This window comes from Telopea speciosissima, chromosome 4 (genome assembly GCF_018873765.1).
Source record: "Telopea speciosissima isolate NSW1024214 ecotype Mountain lineage chromosome 4, Tspe_v1, whole genome shotgun sequence".
NCBI classification, from domain to species: Eukaryota; Viridiplantae; Streptophyta; class Magnoliopsida; order Proteales; family Proteaceae; genus Telopea; species Telopea speciosissima.
The window spans coordinates 69771118-69792180 of NC_057919.1; the positions used below are offsets into that span (position 1 = coordinate 69771118).

General features: G+C 37.8%; 1 protein-coding gene across 2 annotated transcripts; it reads left to right on the forward strand.

Moving 5' to 3' along the window:
• Positions 1–13393: 13393 nt before the first annotated feature.
• On the forward strand, positions 13394–17628 carry LOC122659987 (probable E3 ubiquitin-protein ligase BAH1-like 1). Of its 2 annotated transcripts, none has more exons than XM_043855152.1 (6): positions 13394–13909; positions 15261–15493; positions 15632–15886; positions 16423–16600; positions 16799–16900; positions 16934–17043. In XM_043855152.1, exons 1-6 carry the CDS (start codon positions 13738–13740, stop codon positions 16957–16959), a joined length of 966 nt encoding a protein of 321 aa, XP_043711087.1. In that variant the 5' UTR covers positions 13394–13737; the 3' UTR covers positions 16960–17043. The 2 variants fall into 2 exon arrangements, with proteins under 2 accessions (XP_043711087.1, XP_043711088.1); XM_043855153.1 differs by lacking the exon at positions 16799–16900 and adding an exon at positions 17262–17628 and having other exon boundaries at positions 13406–13909; positions 16423–16560; positions 16979–17037.
• Positions 17629–21063: the final 3435 nt, after the last annotated feature.

The following is a 21063-nucleotide window of genomic DNA, read 5'->3' on the forward strand; positions in this document are numbered from 1 at the left end:
TTGGATTGGATTTGGATGGATGACGTGTACAGTGATGGACATAGTGTGAGAGATAGAGATAGAACTACTCGGAAGAAGGCAGAACTTGTGATAGGGAACTTTTTTTGTTTTTGTTTTGGGTAAAAGGAAGTTTTATTGAAGATTATTGTGTGTCAAAGCCAAAGCATCCAAGTGACACATGTCATGAAGCCAAGGAGTGGCCAAACTATCGTGTACAACACCAACAAGGCCTTCCGGGATAGGGAATTAGCTACAATGTTTCATTCCCTATTAACACGAGAAAAAGAGACAGCGGCAAAGGTCGACATCAACTGCCTGATATCAAGTATGAGGCTCGAAATGTCCATATGAACCATCCTGTTTGGATTGTTAATGCATATTTGATGAGATCTCTGTTGTCTGATTCCACTTGGATGTTATCTATGCAATCAACAATAGAGTGAAGAAGAGCTGTACCGATTGCTATTGCTTCTCCAACCAAGATCGAGGAAAAGAAAGTTGTGTTGGAATTTTATTTCTAATATAATTCTATGTGGACCTAATTAAATCCCTAAGTCAGGCTAATTAGAGTTGTGGTCTAATAAAGATGGTCATTGAGTGGTTTTAGGAGTCTTATGTGTACTGGTTTTGGTGTGGGCATTTAGATTCTTATTGGGATTATGATGAGTGAGATCCTATAGAAATTACTATATAAAAAGAGCTAGGTCCCCCCTCTAGCCCAGTACAATTAAATATTCTCAATCTCTGTTGAAGAATGCATTCTGAAAAGAGAGGGAGATATTCAGTGTTCATCATCCCTGTGCATAAGGTATTCTCATCAAGCCAGTTATCTTTGGGAATAAAAGGAAAGCACCTTGGTCTTTGATCTTTATTTTCCGCTGCAATTATCATCACTATGGATTCGAAACAAGATTAGTGGTTCTATCTCTGATTCTCTATTATTTGTTTAGTTGTGTTCTTGAACGAAAGGCAAAAGCGGTTAATGTGGTGGACATTTGGAAACCTCTAGTGGTTATCGTCTGCGAACAGATTTGGGGAGAACGAAATAGAAGAAAGTTTGATAACCGCTGCCTCTCTCCTGAACACATTGTGCAGAGATGCATCATGAAAATAAAGGACTGTTCAACCATCAAAGAAATCCAAGTTTCTTCAGTCAATGATCTAATGAAAGCCAAGCTTTTCAAGGTAGCCATTGCAGCTCCAACTCCTAAAAGGATTTTTCAGGTACTTTGGACCCCACCACCAATGGGATGGCTGAAGCTGAACATCGACGGTTCCTCGTTTGGTAATCCTGGTTTCACAGTGGCAGGGGAAGTTCTTAGAAACCATTTGGGGATTACTCGAAGATGCTTCTCTTCTTTCTAAGGTATTGGCACCAACTTCCAAGCTGAGATGGCAGCCTTCTTCATAGGCGTTAAAGAAGCAAATGATCTTCAGGTGGAGCAGCTTTGGATTGAATGCGATTCGGCTTCAGTAGTCACATGTGTACTATCTACAAAGTTTCCTTGGTCTTTCCTGCAAAATTGGTGGAATATAGGAGATTATCTCTCTTCTATTCAATGGCGTATCACCCATTGTTACAGAGAAGGCAATACCCCGGCGGATGCCCTTGCCAACAGGGCAGCAAGATGTCGCAACTCTGAGAAGTGGAATGAAGCTCCAGGATTCATTGCACATTCCATTAGTTGGGAAGCATCGGGCGGACCCCACTATCGGTTCTGCTAACTTTTGTTTTGAATCTTGATTCAGGCTTGTTGAGTTTTAGTGGCTCAACAGCTTGCTGGCTTTGTACATATCTTCATATCTTTTATTCTTAATATATAATTGCTGACCTTTAGCAAAAAAAAAAAAATCGAGGGTGGTTACCAATGATTAACTAGGCAGCAAGAAGGAGGTTGTCAGACCTGTGTCGGGGACTTGGTATCATTTTGATTCATGACAATCAAGATCTATAGTCTAATCTTGTGGTTATTGCTGGTGATGGAGTCCACACCATGGTTTTAAAAATGGGTATTAAAATGGATCTATGGGGCTTATCCGTATCGGTATCAGCCTTGCCCGATATTGAATACCTGTTTGATTATGTGTCGGAGGAATAATTCTAATTGAAGGAAAATTTGTTCCGATTTGACTTGATATGGGTATTGGTATTGATCGAGATTGCTACTGATCTCGATACTGTTTATTAAAAAAAACATGATTCTTATGATGGTTTTAAATATTGGGATCGGTATATTGATACATATTGATCGTATTGAGCCGTATTGAATGATTTTGCCTTTACTTATATCAGAAAATTTTGATTTTTAGACAACTTTCCCATTATACCAAACCGTTTCACCGATATGGTTTCAGTCAAATATCAATATCTGATATTTAAAACCATGATTTAGATCCCTTAAACAAGGTGGCCAAATTGAGAAAATTTTACAATAACACTATCAAATTCCATTAATATGAAATGATAGTTTTGTAATTTTATGAAAGATAGTAAATTGAAATGTTCTCAATATGAGATGGAATCTTTCACGTTAAATCAATTGGGAGCACAGAAGGAGATTCATGTCATGGAGGAGAGAGAGTGTGAGAAGATCCATGATACCCGTAGCTTATAGATCATTTTCCATTTTGTATAGAACTTCAAATTCATCTTTTATTCACTTATCATATTAAATAAAAGCCTAAACAATGACTAGGTTGAGACATATATTTTGACCCTATGGGCAGATCAAGGTTGGAAATTTTTCTGGCCTTAAGTCAAGGTCAGATCGGGCTAGGGTTGAGGCCGCAAGCTAAGCCCAGCCCAGCCTGACTCTAACTTAGGATCAAGGTTGGATTTTTCAAGCCTCGAGTCAGACCGGACCGGACCTGAACCAATTAAAGAGACTTAGGGTTGGACTGAGGTTTTAAAAAGCCCGACCCAACCCAACCTTGTTGCAGCCCTAATATGAATTAAAATCAGACCATTGAGTTGAACAAGCAAAGTGATTCTCCATCATATGATGAAATAAAATATCATCAGAGGCAATCCAAATCGAAACCCAAATGTGACCTTAAAATAGACTTGGGTTGAGGCCAGCCTCCTAAAACATTGGGGTCAATAAAAATAAGCCCAAAATCAGGGAAAATTATCACCTCCAGTTTGCTGACCGGCCCAGTTCCTCAGTTCCTCTAATAGGGGGATGATGGACCCCACCCGGGTAGGGTGTTTGGGCATGGGTAGAGAGGTCATTTCAGCCCCCCTTTGTTAGAGGAACTGGGGAACTGGGCCGGTCAGCAAACTGGAGGTGATAAAGATCCCAAAATCAGGCTATCATGGTGTACATGCAGCCATAGTTATCAACCAAGTGATGTCAAACCTAGATCCCCTATCACTATGTGAAGCGTTCACGTATTGTTTTATGATGACACATGTCTTTTTGCTTTCATAAATGTCCTTCTAAGCACTCTTAGTGACAATATGGAAGGGCAATTATGAAAGTAAAAAGACAAGTGTCATCACCAAACTTTTCATGAACATCATGAAATCATACGTGAAGCGTTCATGTACAAGTAGACCAAGGTATCGGAAGAGCTTCCTAGACGGTCTCCTAGTTTTTTCCCTATGAATAGGGGATGCGGCAGTTCTAATGGTTGGGCAGGTAGGATCCAATCTAGATTGATCTCTTGTCAGATTTTATTGCTATATATATATATATATATTTGTGAAATTTTGTTGCAAACTGTAATCATCCCAGGATTGAAGGCACGTCCACGTACACATGGACCCTGATCCTCTACTGCCGAGCTGCCCGGTAGGACTATATTGCTAAGACACAGCAAGGCGATAAATGACCGCCTTACCCCCACTCGGGCAAGGCGTTCGGACAGGGGTAAGGCAATCATTCCCCGCCTTGTTGTGTCTTGGCATTAGGGCCCTGCCGGGCAACTCGACAATAGAGGATCCAAATTGATGTACGCACACGACCATGCATAAAAATTTGTCTTTTTTTTTTTTTATCTCACCCGTGAAAAACTTATCAAGGTTTAGATTTGACATGTTAGTAGAGACCCTTGTCTTGCTATTTACAAAAATTTGAGTTCGAGTTGCTGCTCTTTGATATAAGGCTATATATAGAAAGGCCTTCCAATATGAAACATGTAGGAAGCTAAGGCAAAAAAAAAAATTTGTGATGCATGTGTTTGTACATTCTTTGCTTTTCTTGTTCCATTTATATATCACCATCACTAGGTTGCTAAATTGGAATATCTTCAAAAGATATTGTGATGATGTGTTTATCCAATAAGAAAAGTGTTAGTTATAATGCTTGTGCTTAGTGCTTATAGTTTACTACTTTAGCTATTTTTTATAGACCTAGTTTTTATAAAATTAAGGAAGCAGAATCTCCTTAACGGGCACCTATACATGTGTTTGTAAATCCTTTCTTTTGTTTGTACTATTAAATTATTTTTTTTGGTAAAAGAAAATTTATTGGTGATTGTGCGTGGGGCGCATGGTATCACAATTACAAAATTGGACAATTCATGGAGAGGAAACAGGTCATGTTGTCATACACACTAATGACAAGGTTTTCTGGGCCAAGGCGTCAACTACATTGTTGGCGGACCTTGGGATCTGAGTCAGACTGCAACTATGAAAGTGAGTGGTTAGTTGTTGTATGTCTTGGACTAAAGGGCGAACGTCCACTGGTGCATGAGAGCTTGGGCTGGTTATGTAGTTAATCAGGTCTTGGTAATTTGTTTCAACTAGAAGATCATCAACACAGTCGGCGATTGCCTGAAGGATGCCTGACCGAACCGCGATAGCCTCCCCTTGCAGAATATTGGCGAAGTGGATGGGCTCAGAAACGGATTGAGAAGGAATGCCAGCAGAGTTTCTGATGACAAAACCAATACCTGCAGAAGTTCTATTGGCCAATAACGATGCATCACAGTTTAGTTTGGGGAAACCGTGTGGAGGAGTCTAGAGTTTCTTTTTCTTGTACTATTAAATTGACATATCTTTAAATATATTGTGATGATGTGTTTATCCAATAAGAAAAGTGTTAGTTAACCCCAAGGGGCAGCGTAGTTGGCAAGGGACAAGGCCTAAGGAAGTTGAAGGTCCTGAGTTCGACTCCACCTCTCCCTTTGGGGCCACCCGCCTGAGAGAAAACTCCCTAGTGAACATGAAGGCCCCATTGCCCTAGTATCTCCGAGTTCATGTGTGTTGCGGGGTCGTGTATGATCCCTAAGGGAATTAGTTGGCCAAAGGCCGGATACCTCCAATTCATAAAAAAAAAAAAGTGTTAGTTATAATGTTTGTGTTTAGTGCAGAAAGCTTACTACTTTAGCTATTTTTTATGGACATAATCTTTATAACACAGACATTAAGGAATGAATGAATCTCCTTAATGGGCACATAGATCTACCAATAAGAAAAGTGCTAGTTATAATGCTTGTGTTTAATGCTTAAGGTGTATTACGTTAGCTATTTTTTATATACCTTGTTTTTATAACATGGACATTAAGGGATTTCCTTAACAGGCGCTTGTACATGTGTTTGTATATCCTTTTTTTTTCTTGTACATTGTATCTCTTTCACTTGATAAATTGGAATATCTTTAAAGATAATGTGATGACGTGTTCTATCCAATAAGAAAAGTGCTGGTTATAATGCTTGTGTTTAGTGCTGAAAGCTAGTTTAGTACTTTAGCTATTTTTTATGAGGGGAAAAGAAAGCTACTTGGTCGAGTGGCCCACGTGGTTGCTACACCTAGACATAGAAGTGCACGAAAAAATTGCGGTGCCCACATGAAAAAAGCCAAAAATTCCGCCAAGAGTGATGCTTGAGTGTGCACGCCCATTGGTCAGCACGTGCGTGCAGGCTGTAGAGGCTCAGGCAGTGATATGTTTCCCTTTTTATGGACATAGTCTTATAACACAAAGATTAAGGAAAGAATCTCCTTAAGGGGCTCCTAGATCAGTCATATGATAAGTTGGATCGAACTGAAATATTGTGGACAAGTAGACCACAAGGTCTCCTTCTCACATGTCAAGTTGCAGCCCAAACAAAAATTTGCCAAATGATAGAGCAAAATATTAAAAAATTAGGAGAAATCCAGTAATAGTTAGAGTACTTATACGTGCTTATGGACCTACACAAAAAGTTATGTCATTAGATGGGAGAGTAAACAATTTAAATTTGTGGCTGAAATTTGATACATCCTATTCTAGGCCTTGCCTAGAAATCCAGTTGTTAGATTTGCCAAATCATTTATTCCGGTGACAAAACTAGATGCCTTAGTTAAGAAGATTCTTTTTTAAATTTGATCGTATAGGAAAATAAATTGAAAAGTGGCATAGAGAAACGCACCAATGAAATGTGCTGGAACAAATTAGTACATAAGAGGGCAATGAGATTATTTCATGAGAGAGAGAGAGAGAGAGAGAGAGAACCCTCCCCGGGCAGCTTTGAGAACCTATTCCGATTATTTTTATATAGATCGAATTTTCCTTTACCCACCATGAGTATTGGTGATTGGGATTACAATAGGGAAGGATAGTTTTGCGTTATCAATAAGGGGTGAGAATGTAATGATGATCCAAGTGTCTAATCACATGTCCCCAATGGGATTTTCACCCGTATCATATGGAGAATAGTTCTCTAGTCAGCGGAATAGAGATGGGAAACAAGGTCTCAGGTCTGGTGCTCCAGACACTGAATATGGAATAAAACCCCACTAGAGGAAGTGTCCAAACTACCCATGTCCATAGACCAACATGGTCCGTCAGATCAGAGAATCTCTCCCCTTTTTATATTATATATTTTTATCAATCAAAACCAACCTGGCTCAGCTCAGCCAATCCAATCAAGGTCAATCAAAAATGAGGTTGAGCTCGATAAAGTTGGGCCTACACTATGATATCCCAACCTTATCTCGGGCTGGGTTGGGCTGCATTGAACTAAGAAGAACCTAGGGTTGGATTGGGGTTTTAAAAAACCACACCTTTCAAGTTACACCCTAAGTGCTAGCCTATCCTCTCTTGGATTAATTTTCTCTGCAGTGTGGGTATCTGGTGGTGTCTACAGTGCGGCCTTGGGAGCTTGACATGTGGAAGAAGCTTCATCCAATGGTGCAAGCTCGATGCAAAACCTTTTTTTTTTCTTCTTCTTCTTGAGCTCGGCATCGTTGGAGCTCTCAGACCTGCACTACAGTGCACCACTAGATTAAGATACTGTAGAAGATTTATTTCACCCCTCCTTTGACGTACGTCTTAGACAACCTTTCCCATAAATTAAACATTAACGTGGTTGCCTGTATATATCTAAAGACCATGGGATTGTATCACTATGCATGCATGGCATAATATAATCATAAATCACCAACCCATGCATCCACCCTCCCATATTGAATGTACTGCTTCGTCGTCTTTGATTAATCCACTCCAGCACTTTTCCATGTCCGTCGTCTTCTCCCACCACTGGTTTATTTATTAATTCATTGAATGTAGTCACGATTTGTAACAATGCGTGGTGGATGTTCCACTCTCAACGGCCCAAGTCAGTGTAAACTGGGACCACGAAAAACAATTTATCTATCTCCAAATCATTTTTTATGTATTCTACATAAAATTCTAAGTCGCAATCATAAATATTCTTGATCCAGTGGAAAAAAAACCCTTTTATAATCGAAATAATTAAACAATTTCTAAAGACATATTAATTACATGGGAAATAGTTTCCACCCTTGTGAGTAGGATGGACTATTACTTAATGGGGACACTCTGTCTTTTCCACATGGATGAGCGTTTTGGTTTGAAACTCTGAATGGGTTTGTTACAATCCCATATCATCTTAGAATCGTTATCCTCTTCTGTTACAGAACGATGTTGTAACGCATCGTACTGTGCTGCAGAAGCCATGTGGTATAGTGGGCTTCACATGGTACACATGATCTTTGCAGCTAGGGTTGTAAACGGATCGGATTCGGCTCGGATAGTGTTATATCCGCATCCGCATCCGATTAGCTATTAGATGGATTCAGATAGTGCTAAACGGATACGGACACGGATATGGATCGGATATTTTATTCGTTTACATGTAAATATAGCTTTTCGGATAGCTATAGCCTATCCGTATCTGCATCCGTTTAGCTTTCGGACATATTCGGATAGTGCTAAACGGATACGGAAACAGATTTTGGCTATTTATTTACACCCCTATCTGTAACCGTCGCACGATGCATTACAGCACCGTGCTGTAACAGGAGAGGATAAAAATTGATCACCTTATCAGGTTGATTTCATATTGGTTACTGTTGTGGCGAGATCCGACCTGCAATCCAATTAAGGTGTATATAATCTTAGTCTAATATTATATATATGCTCACTTTCCATTATTAGACTGAACTAGCCAACTGTACAACAATCAATACTTATTAATGCGATTTTAAAAAATAAAAAAAAGGTAACTATGCTAACCCATCCAAAAAAGGAAACCTTACGGACAAGACGAAACAGTATTTCTCATTCACTCCTATTAAGCCTAGAGGTATAAGACGTAAACTATTTCTAAAGTACAAAACTTGACTTATAAATGAAGATCGGCTGTCAACGTCGTAATCTTATCTTAATTTATGTCTATCATCATCATCATCATCTTCTTCTTCTTGGATCATTCTTTGGATCGATCCCATCTATATGTTTTCGTAAACAACAAGGCATCTTAACACAAACCCACTCATGCTTCTGGTTTTGTAATGGGAAAGCCTAGAACACTTACTTTTCCTATCTCGACGTAGGACATAAGAGACTTCCCTGAATGTTCACATACGTGAGTGTACGTGAACGATTCATAGTCGTTCAGATGGAACATTCTCACATAATAAATTCCATCTGAATGATTATGAGTTGTTCACGTATACTCACGTACGTGAACATTCCCTGCACTATGTATACATGACTCTTTTGAAACCAAACCAGCAAGTTTAGTCCGTGCAGGTTACTGCAATACTTGAGGAAGAAGAAATGAACTTGAAGTCTCTCTCTCTCTCTTATTGTCCTAGTCAATACCCTTTTGGGTCAATCTTCCCGATCTAGACGTTCTTTTATGTGTATCTCTCATTGGCTCCACCCTTTCCCTTATTAATGTCGACCTTATCTCTTTTTAGTGTTAGCACAGCTTAGGAATATCTTTACCATAGAGTTTACACTTCACATAGTATCTATCTAAGGGTGTCAAAACCTAAAACGAACTGATAAAACCGGTCTGGATTGACCCATTTGAGCCTGATCCAAAATGAACTGCAACTTTATCGGTTCGGGTTTGGTTTATGGGTTAGAGCACAAGTCGATTTTGTTTCGGTTTGGGCTAAACCGATTGGCCCACCCGACAAGATCGAACCTGAACCGAACACTAAAACCAACCCTGAAACCTTAAAAACTCTACCTAATCCCTATCCACAACCAGCATGAAACGAAATGGAACCAAAAAGTCCTTATTGATTAGGTTTCGGTTTCCCTAAAACCCACACCGAAACCAAAAAAAACCGAACCAATAAACCGTCCGATTGACACCTTTACATCTAGAGTTGGGCTCACATTCATGTACGTGAGCGTACGTCCATCCATGTGGGTCCTACAAAGTGGATTCCATCTGTACAGTTGGGAGTTGTTATCGTACATGAACGTAAGCTGGACTCTATATATCTATCTCTCTTTCCCCACCTCTTCACACTAATCCCAAATCTTTCTGAAGTGATCATCGAAAGTGATAATTTGTTAATGGTCAACATCTTGAACAAGGTATATGTCGCCTCCCCATGGAAGGTTGCTCTTATTCTCAACGATTGTTCACAAGTAGCATTATTGTTTGAAGACGTTCAATACTAGCAAACCTTAAGGGAAGGCAATGCTGCCGCTGATTGCTTGGCCTCTTTAGGCTCCTCTATTCAAGATTCTCTAATCTGGCTTCAGTCCTCTCCCCTTTGTATTAATCTGTTATTGTATACTGACTCTTTTGAAACTTTGTTCCAACATTAATAAATCTTCTTATCAAAAAAAAAAAAAAAAAAAAAACACGTAAATCCAATTAAGGATGGTAAACAAATACTACATAACAATTTCATTCTCACCTTTTTCGCATGTTTTCCACCAGAAAAATTCTTGTTAATTAATTCTAAGGTACGAGGAAATGATGTCATTATTTAGTTGAGTGGAGGTGTGGGGTAGGATGGTGTTGTTTGGTTGGGTGGTAAGAGAGGCCATAAATCAAGTTGCGTAAACAACAAGTGTTTTAAAAACTTTAAAGCTGGATCATGCTTGCAATCACTTCAAAATTTCAATATTCATGTATATATGGTAATGGGAATAAACGAGTTCACATCCTCTACTTCTGCCTGTCCCTATTTTTGTGTGCGTGCTATACACATCAAGACATACAAAGACCGTCTTATCTCTACCTGAGTATCTTGTCTGAGTGAGGGTAAGGCGGTCTTTGCATGCCTCGATATATGTAAGATACACACGAAAATAGGGACAGACTGAAGTAGAGGATGTCGATTGGAAATAAACCTTTAGAGCCAGACTCTCTTAATCCATTTTTAACAGAAAATCCACAAGATTTTATGCCCTTCAGATTAGGTTGGAGGAAGTAATTTTGTAAGGGCGTAAATCGGTTTGATTTCAGTTCGGGTCAAGATATAATGAACATGAATCGAATAGAATCGGATCAAACCGAACCAATTATTATTTGGTGCCAAACATGTAAATAGGTGACATTCAATCATTCACACCCCGTAAATTCCGGCATTGAAAGAGTGTGGAACAGTTTAAGTCCATCAAATTCGACAGAAACAAAACGGCAACAAGAGATGAGAAAGAAAGAGGGAACAAGCAATGGAACAAGCAATAGAAAGCAATAGAGTCTAAACTCTCCCTCTCTCTCCCTTTTATTTTCTTTTCGTAAACGCTCTCTTTCCCTTTGTATTGAAGCTTTTTTTGGGAATGGAATATTGTAATATTTAATTAGTTTCTTAGTTTACAAGCAACAATTTCTTGTTAAAACCAAAACCAAAACCAAACCATTATTATCGAACTGATTATTTACGGTTCAATTTGGTTCAGTTTTAAACAATCAGTTTCGATTCGATTTGAAAGTGACTCAGAAGATGAGATAATCGTGAGAGTTTTTATGAAATAATAGGAATACACCAATCCTACACTTCTACTTGTTTTCACCTTTCAATGAATGTGGCATTAGAGATATCATTAGGTAAAGGAATTTTCTAATTGAAACCCCATTTTTATGGTGTAAAAAAAATTGTAATCTTATTTTTTTTTTCTTTTTAGTATAATATATTTTTTTTAATAAGAGTAAAAACTATCATTTCACATAAAACCGTGCATTAGAATGATTACAATTTTTAGACAACTTTTTTAATCTTTGCATTAAATACTGTATTAAATAACTTTTGAAAATACGACAATAGGTAATTAAAAGCAGATGTCACAACTTCTAAACACACCTATAAATGTGTCATTCGATAAAAATTCTCAATACCAATCCTCCTCTATGCTCTGACTTGGGATAGGCAGTTGTATTAGAAACCCTAGCATTGCAGGAATTTTGATTGAAGGGCATTATGACAATATCAAGCAACTGTCTAAAATATAACATGTATTTCTCTAACCCCATGATTAATATTAGTTGTGACCAAGTGATTGCCCAAGACGTGTTGATCATAGGGTCATAATGCTCACTAAACTAAGCTTTGTTTCAAGAATTGGGAATTGGCCGTTTTGGATCGTCATTGACTGTGAATGATCTCAATTGCAATCGATTCGTTACGACCTGTTCACACCCAAAAAACCTATAAATTCTTTGTTTTGGATCTGATGATTGACTCTAGGATTCTTCGGGACCAATTCATCCAATTGGCATTGACTTCCACGTTTTAAAACCCTGCTCTCATAACACAAGCAAAATTTAGCTATAAGTATTCCTCTTTACCCCAATACAAGGACATCTTTCACAAACTATGCATTTAGATTTTGTCACATAAATTTATTATTTTTTTTTTTTAGTAAAATATAAAATTTATTTAAGTGTATGTTAACCTCCAAAAATGTATTTATTTTGTACCCAAACATGTACAACCAAATGGAGAAATGAAGTTTATGAAAAATATCAAAAGCTTAATACTTTTACAAACCATTGTGAATTAAGGGTGTCAAACTGGAACAGGAAACGAAAACCGAAAACCAAAACTAGGCCGAATAAGCTAAACCAAACTGAAGCAAATAAAATTTGGTTACAATCCGGATCTAAAATGTAGGAATCAAATTCGATTCGGTTTCGATTCCAGCATAGGAACCGTCGGTTGGAATCGAAACCAAACTAAATTTGGATACTAATATACTCATATTAATACATTATAATACCAATATAGGGAAAAAGAACGTTGCTTGGTCGCATGGCTCTTGTGTGTCCAAACACAAGAGTGCGCAAAAATTATCACCCTACCCCTCTTGAAATCATAAGTCTCATCCATGTTGGTGCCCCTACATGTGTTTTCATTTGTCCCCCATGTTGGTGCAAGCGCTACAAAGCCAAGCTGTGATTTCTTGCTCACTAATAGTAATAGTAGATTTAATAATACTACTAAATTATAAGGGAAAAATTCTACTAAAAAAAAATATTATATTGGTAAAAGATCTCTATTTGGTGGTGTTTCCCTATGCCCTCTCACAAGGCACCATGAAATGACGTCTCTGCCCCCTGGGTAGATACCCAAACGTGCTCCCCCATTGGCCCAAACTCTTGTGTAGAGACCATGCGACCAAATGGAGATCTCTTGCCCATATTTATAATATATGAATTGAGTGTAGGAATCATAACCACACTGTAAGACCGAGCAAGCAGATCCTGTTTGAATATCAATTCTAAATTGAACCAACACGATACCCAATTCAGACCGATGAGGGGGTAATTGAACTCAATGGTTGTAAATTGAAGGGGAAAATTTTACCCCGCAAAAATTAAAAAGAAAGTTTTCATACACTGCTGTGTAACCCCTCCAGCTAAACCTTCGGAGTTATGGAGTAAATCTACATGGCCTGAGATACGAGTTACTCGTCAAAGACGTATACCCTTGTCATGATATCCATCGTTTTCTCCTTTTTCTTTTCCATTTTTTTTGTTGAACTCATTCTCCAATATAATTGAATGGGGAAGCAACCTTCAACGGCTCACTAGAATCGAGGGTGATCCATTAAAATCCATAAAATAAAAAAAGAAAGAAAGAAAGAAAGTTCTGTTTTTTGATCTTTTATTGACCCTTTTTTTTTTTTTTTTCTCAGTGCGTTTCTGCGTGATCATCCCGTGAAATTTCTCCTATAAAGTATAAAGATGCCATCCAGATTGGAAACTTATCCGTGATACGTGTAAATTTCTGTATTCGTGTCAGGAGCCCAATTCGTTGTAAGATTTTGAGGGAGTCAAAGAAAGAAACGGACACGGGAGAGGATTTCGATCCTATTTTTAAAGCCTAGTGTGGAGGGAGAGTCTGTATCGTTATAAAACGTAGAGAAATTTCTGAAAAAAATCTTCCCTCTCGTAACTCTTCGTTCTCAGCTTAAGAACATTAGCATTTAAAGATACAAAACCATCGAATTTCATTAACCCATTTGCCAGAAATCTTAATCGATTTCGTTTAGAAAAGGGTATTTGTCTGTTTTCATTTTGGTGGAGTAGAGATGAAGTTCTGCAAGACTTATCAGGAATACATGCAAGGACAGAAGCAGCCATTACCAGGGGTTGGATTGAAGAAGCTGAAGAAGATCCTGAAACACTGTAGGGAAGAGGTTCAATTGCAGAGAGACATCAATGGGGTACTTAACCCCTCCACATGTCCCCACCAATGCCCAGGTGATTAGAAGAATGAATTTCTTTGATTTGTTAATATCGAAAATTTTCACCTCAATTAAACTCCTGTTTGTTTCTTCCTAGCTCTTCCTTCACCCCCATTTTCAAATTCCTATGCTGACACCATTATCTTAATCCTGTTTCAAATGAAGGTAAAATCTCTTAAGCGGCCGATTTATGTTTAGAAATCTCGTTTTCCCTTTTCATTTTGTCTTATAAATCTGTTACAGTGTTAGTTATCTGATGAAAATTAGCATAAATTGGCTGATACCAAGTTACAGAGTTTCAATTTATTATTTGCTCTTCTGTAGCTGCATTCATTCTCTTGTTTCCTTGCATGGAGACTAAATTTATGGAAGTGACAGGACTTTTTAGAAAAATACTATCACAGATTGTGTGAGCTGCATGAGCCTTGTAGATTAACTTCTGCCCATTTTTGTGTGGTGATTTTAACCTTTTAGTTTTGCATGTTCTTGCTGGGAAAAGAAATTTGGCTACTTCTAGTGCTTACAGAAATTGGTTTGATCTTCTTTTCTTTTCCTCCTTTTTTCTCTCCTTTGTATTCTCAACTCCTTCAAAAATTATAGATAATAAAACCTAAAAAAAATATCTCCAAATATCCACTATCAGCTTTGCTTCCCAGCTTGCACATACTCAGAAAGACAAATTGTGTGTGTTTCTTAATGAATTGTCATGAAGTTTCACAATTATATGTGAAGAGCATCTATACTGTCATCTCTCTCCCCATTTATATAGTTTCTTTTTCTTTGGCCTATTCCCCCCCCCCCCCCCGCGCCCCCCTTCTTTTCTCTTATCCTTTCAAGGAGAAGTGATAGTTTGCAGATTAGATGGGCTAAAAGAAGGATAAGGATGAAGATTACCTGGAAGAAGCAGTGACAAAAGATCTGGATCCCTTTGGTTTAACAGTAAATATGGCTTTGAACAAGGTTGAATGGTGAAATGGGATTCATGTAGCGGATCCCATTTTAGTTGGGAAAATGCTTAGTGGAGTTGAGTTTTGTTTCAAGCTTTGTGTTAAATGGGGGAGAATTTTCGAATACCAAGCGTTCCTACATGTTATAATCAGATTCGGTATGTAAAATAAAATGAAGAAGAAATTAGTTGTCAAAGTTGAATTCATGGAGTACTGGGAATCTGTTGTAGCACTACCCTTGTTTAGACTCTTCAAAAACCCATTTGTTTCAAGGCATGCCAATTTATGGATCTGTTGATTCATTCTCAAGGCAATTAGATTCTCATAAATCATACTTATGCATACTGTTTATTCATGGTCTCACTGTCTCCATTTCCATTTATTTCAAGTTTTGATTTTTTTATGCTAATTGATGTGTAGTGTGCGATGGAACCTTTTTCCCCTCTCTCCTCAAGGAGATGTCCACAGTTGTGGGCTGCTTCAATGAGCGAGCACAAAAGTTGCTCGAGCTACACTTGGCGTCAGGCTTCCGAAAGTGCTTTATGTGGAAAGGAAGGAACCATGTTACTTTAATTCAGGAAGGCAAGGACCTGGTCACCTATGCAATGATCAATGCCATTGCCATCCGAAAAATTTTAAAGAAGTATGACAAGGTATTTAATTACCCTTTTTTTTTGTGGTACTCACAAAGTGAGTCCTAAATTAAAAATACAATGCTGCTTTTTCTAGAGAAATTAATATAGAAAAGTATACTTTGGTCTTTTTTTTTCTAACTTTTTTCATGGGCACAGATCCATTACTCTAAACAAGGCCAGGCTTTCAGATCACAAGCTCAAAGTATGCATATTGAAATCCTTCAATCTCCATGGCTTTGTGAGTTAATGGCTTTCCACATTAACTTAAGGGAAACCAAGGTCAAGATAAAGTCAGTCTCAGGATTTTTTGAAGGCTGCTCGCTTGTGTTTAATGATGGCAAGCCATCACTCTCTTGTGCAATCTTTGATTCAGTGAAGCTCGATATTGATCTTACATGTTCTATATGCTTGGTGAGTTTGTCTATTTGGTTTTGTCAGTGAAGGGGGTGTTTGAACAACTGCACCTGAATTCAGTCCTAATAAATGATCATAAACATCTGTTGAGCAAAATTTTCTTGGAAAGTGTCACGTCGTGACAATCAGCCTAAAGAATTTCTGAAGGATGATGGCCATAATCTTCTGATCAGGATTAGTGTTGTATTGCCATAATATTTCCTAAATGTTTTATTGTCAATTTCCATCCTTCTGGAATGTGGTACCACTGTCTCAGATTCTTTTGGATACTGTCACGATTATGAAAACTTCTAATGTTAAAAGGACAGCTATGTACTATCTTTTGATTAAATTTGGTATCATAATGGATCTCCTAGATAAGAACTGTAAACTTGACGTCCCCCGACCAGACCTGCCAATAAGTTTATAGACAATCGTTGTAGTTTAACAATGGTTACCTTGTTCTAACTTGGATAATTGTGAGCACCTGAATAAATGGTGTTTATCATTTTTATTAAATCTCCTGATTCTTCTGTGGTTCCTAACATTGACAGGACACAGTGTTTGATCCAGTGTCTCTCACATGTGGTCATATCTTCTGCTATAAGTGTGCATGCTCTGCAGCATCAGTGAGCATCGTGGATGGCCTAAAGTCGACAGACCATAAAGCAAAATGCCCTCTATGTCGAGAGGTAAGTATCTGTTCTATGTTCTATTTATTTTCTTTATTAAATCGTAGTGTGAAGAGGGTGGGCCTTGGTGCAACTGTAAGGTTGCTCCATTGCGACCAAGTGGTCACGGGTTCCAGTCTGGAAACAGCCTCTCTGTGAAAGCAGGGGTTTCGCATAGGTAAGGCTGCATACATTATGACCCTCCCCAGACCCCGCAGTGGCTGGAGCCTCATGCACTAGGTACACCCTTCTTTATTAAATCCTTATGTGACAGCAATAGAAGCTGTCTTCCTTGTCCTTGTGCATATGCAAGTCAGGAATCACCAGTTGGTGTGCCTCATTTTAGATATCTTTCGAATCCTAAATTTATTTGTAAGCTGCATAAGGTAAAATGTAGCATGTTTGTGTTTTGTGAATTAACTTCTGAAATGGATTTCAGGCAGGAGTTTTTGAAGGTTTTGTATTTTTGGAGGAGCTGAACATTTTATTAAGTCGAAGGTATATTTCGGTCAAACACTGAATTCTACACTGCATGTGTGGTTACTTATCTGCTTTTGTCATCTCAAGACGCCTCTGTTAAAAACACACAAAATATTAAATATTTAGGCAGCATTGCTAAACCAAAACAAGAAATAATGTGTATTGTGGTTAAGTTTCATCCCTGTTGCTTTCAACAAGAAATATAATCTGACCCTTTTTCCTTGTTTTGCATCTTTCAACAGTTGCCATGAATATTGGGAAGAACGGCTTCAAACAGAAAGAAAAGAGCGGGTGAAGCAGGCAAAGGAGCACTGGGAATCCCAATGTCGAGCTTTCATTGGAGTCTGATTGAGATTTGAGATGTCAAATACAACCTCAGTTCCATATTGCCACTGTCTTTTCTAGCATCTCTCAGTCTTGTGACGAGTCGTGAGCAGAGTTAGGTCCTTAGGATTTATTTGAAATTTTCTGCTTCCTTTCTTCTTCAGCATTTGTTGTCCCTAAATGTAGTTTGTTCATATCTTTTTCTGGATTTTGTCTTTGTACATATAATTATGCATGTTTGGCTCCGACTCTGATGAAGAAATAAGAAATCTTGGAGATTCGGTCTGTCTGTGTTTCTGGATCATCTTCTTTTTTGTTTTTTTGGGTCAAATCAGAGTAATGGTAAAACTATGACAGGCAAGTGAGTGAAATTAAACTGAACAAATTAAAGGCAGCAACCAAAGGTTCAAGACAAATTTGAGGTACACTTGTTAATCTTCCAAGTTTAAGTAGATGATAGATCTTATAGCAGTAAGGAAACTGAGATACTTTAGAAATTTGAATTTGCTTCATATCATCCTTAAATGGGCTAGTAGGAGCTTATGCTACTACCCTGTACCTTACTAAAAGCTGGACCAGCCATTTCAATTGATCAAGCATGGAAAACAAATTCTAGTAGGGCATATGGCAGATTGTGTAATCTTATACCATAACAATATTTAGATCAAGGAGGACTGCAGTTGTCATGAACTTGATTTGGATCTGTTGAGAAATCATCTGCAATTGGAATGAAGGACTTTTTATTATTTTGGACTGGCACAACCTCTTCTTAATTTGAAACTGATTTGGGTCTAAGACTTTCAAATATGGGTTGTGTTCTGCACTTCTGCTTGGGACTTCATTTTTGTTATTAAAACTTGTAGCTCTAGATGACAAACCTACATTTCCTATTTTCCCAAGATGAGTTACATTCCTCATGTAAGGCAATTAATCAGGAGCACTGTTCACAAAAATCTGTTTAAAATGGCATTCTTTTTTTTTACCGTTTGTTTCCCAATAATATGGGGAAAAAGGGCAAACGGTCAACAATCTATTTTAAACACTTTTAAAACGTGTTTAAAACATATTTCCATTTTTTTGCCCTTTTTTTAAGATCTTTGCTTGTTGAACACAATGGCTTATTTAATTGACCATATCTTTGTCTCCCAAACTCCGATTGACCTGATTCTTTTGCCGACATAAAGTTGACTTGAAATGATACAATTTTCATTATATCACCTTCAACTTAAGTTCAATGCACAAACTAGGAAATTGAACTACAAACTGATGCATCTGGTGAAAAGGGTTTCTAAAGTGATGACTCCTAACTCAAATTGAACGTACATCATTCCAAGAATGTTAGTTATATTGACAACAATGAACAATACCATAGCCAAACCACATTGCTCAACAAGACTTTGGACATGTTTTTTGTCATGGTGTATGAATTTGGAATTGATGTTGGATGATATGTCTTGGAACTTATAATGGGTTGTGGAATATATATGCATTAATGTTGGATGTTATAGTTGTTTTGAGCATTAGATGCAAGTTTTCAGATAATAATTCCTCAATTTATATGAATATAAGTATACTGCCTCTTTTCCTTTTTTTTTTTTTTTTAGTAGGAAAGAGATTTATTTAAGAAGAGCGGATTACACTCCCACTGCCTTTTTTCCTATCGTTCTCTATTTTTATTTTTTTTTGCCATATTATTTGGCAAACTACTACTACTACAGTTCATGGGATGGTACTTCCTTCTTCATCTTTAGTGTGAATTGCAACAACTAAGCCATATACAGTAGATTGGAACATTGCAATGGTGACTAGTGTGCCAGGGATGCAGCTTTTTGAAGTCATTTTAAATTTTCAAACTTATCTCCTTAATATACCATAGCCAAATCACATTGCTCCATTGTGATCAAGTGGTTACGGGTTCGAGTCTGGAACAACTTCTCTATGAAAACAGGGGTAACAATGCGTACATTAGGACCCTCCCCAGACCCTGCAGTGACGGGAGCCTCATGCACTGGGTATGCCCTTTTTATCTCTTTAATATGTAATTAGGCTGATTGACTTCAAAGCATGACTTTGATTACTGAAAATCAAAATACTCAGTGGAGACTAATCCCATACCCAATTCCGAGTTTTTAAACCTTGCTAATAAATGTCTAATGTTCCGTTTGAAATGCATTCCTAAAATACATTCTAAGTCGATAATGCATTTTTGGATCATCATCTCAGAATGCATACCAAACACAACTTAAGTATTTGGATTATCTAATTTTAATGGCTGATCAGGTATGTGCAGAAGTGTACTTTCTAAATGTAAAACTGTTGGTCCCATTCACATGTATGAGTTTACTTGTGGATTGTTTGAATGATGAATTCCATCCAAGATTTAATTTCAGTAGACATTCTGAATAAAGAGGGATCTCATGCCTTTTGTATGGTGGCTCCCACCTATTTTTCATTTGTATTACCACTTAATTCATGGGCCCCATATAAGAGTTTACTTTTTTATCATATCTCATACCAATGGTGGATCCAAAATAACTTTTGTTTTTTCAAAAGAAAAATCTCATTTCTCAAACATTGAAAGAAAAAAAAAGCTGTTTTATTTAAGAACATTCAAAGTGGAGAGAATCTTTTCATTCAAGGCCACCAAATCTGAATTTAGCTCGTCTCTAGGGAGCCCAACACGCCCAGGGTGCTGCCAGCCGTTGAGTTGTGCCGCACATATCCCTAGGTGTGTGCTGAAATGTGTGCGGTATAGCTCAGACGCTGGATGCATGAATGCCCCCTGGCAACACCCTGGGCGCATGCCTCCTTGGAGACGATCCTGATCCACCAAATCTACCCCCAAAAAAGGGCTCATATTTTCTCCACTCAGGGTGAGAGAGAATCTCTTCATCCACCCCATTTAACCTTCTAATTGGATTAGAGAAAGTATTTTGGATCGAGAGCATTGCATGTGAAGAATTAATGATGACCCCAGAATCCAATCATAGTGTTCTCACCCCGTCTGGCCGCCCTGGTTCTAAAGTGATCTGTAAGGGCAAATTTTAAATTCCTCATAGTGCTCCATGATTAAAAAGGTGATGAGGGCTTTTATCATGATTTTTTTTTTCAATAATAGATTAATAGGACTCTTACTGAGAGATTTTTGGTCTGTATCCAACAAATGATCTTAATGATTTAAATCAATCAATGCTCTTTTTTTTTTTTTTTCCTATTTTCTTTATAGGAAAAAGATACCTATGATGTCATACTGGGATTCCTTCACACAATTCTCACATAATGAGCCATGGGATTACATTTTACCCAAAAAAAAAAAAAAAAATAGCCATGGGATTACACTAACACTTTCTTTCTTTAAACAAAATGTGGGTTTCTACTAAACAATTGCATCTCCGGCTATCTCATTGGTGTGGTCTCCCACTCTAGCATCGTGAGAAACCTTTGAACTTTTCTTATTCTTATCCTTTTTCATTTGTATTTTCATGAAATTACATTATACGAGTATAGCAATTAGGTATTAGGGATGTCCTTAGGAACTTCTCTAACGGGACACTTGAGACAAATCATGCATTGCTGATCAAGCAAGTATTTCGAACCGTTTCAGATAGACTTTGTTGCATCACTAGACAATAAATGATACTCTCTTTCTATTAAGGGAAGAAGCAGCATACAACGCTAGAGTGCAAATTCTATCATACATCCTCTCACGTAATGAGTCGT

What these genes read in the sequence shown, in the direction of transcription:
- LOC122659987 (XM_043855152.1), top strand. Translation starts at nt 13,738, where the DNA reads ATGAAGTTCTGCAAGACTTATCAGGAATACATGCAAGGACAGAAGCAG. An exon ending in ATGTCCCCACCAATGCCCAG is followed by an intron (nt 13,910 to 15,260) that starts GTGATTAGAAGA and finishes ATTGATGTGTAG; the next exon opens with TGTGCGATGGAACCTTTTTC. An exon ending in TTTAGATATCTTTCGAATCC is followed by an intron (nt 16,901 to 16,933) that starts TAAATTTATTTG and finishes TAAGGTAAAATG; the next exon opens with TAGCATGTTTGTGTTTTGTG.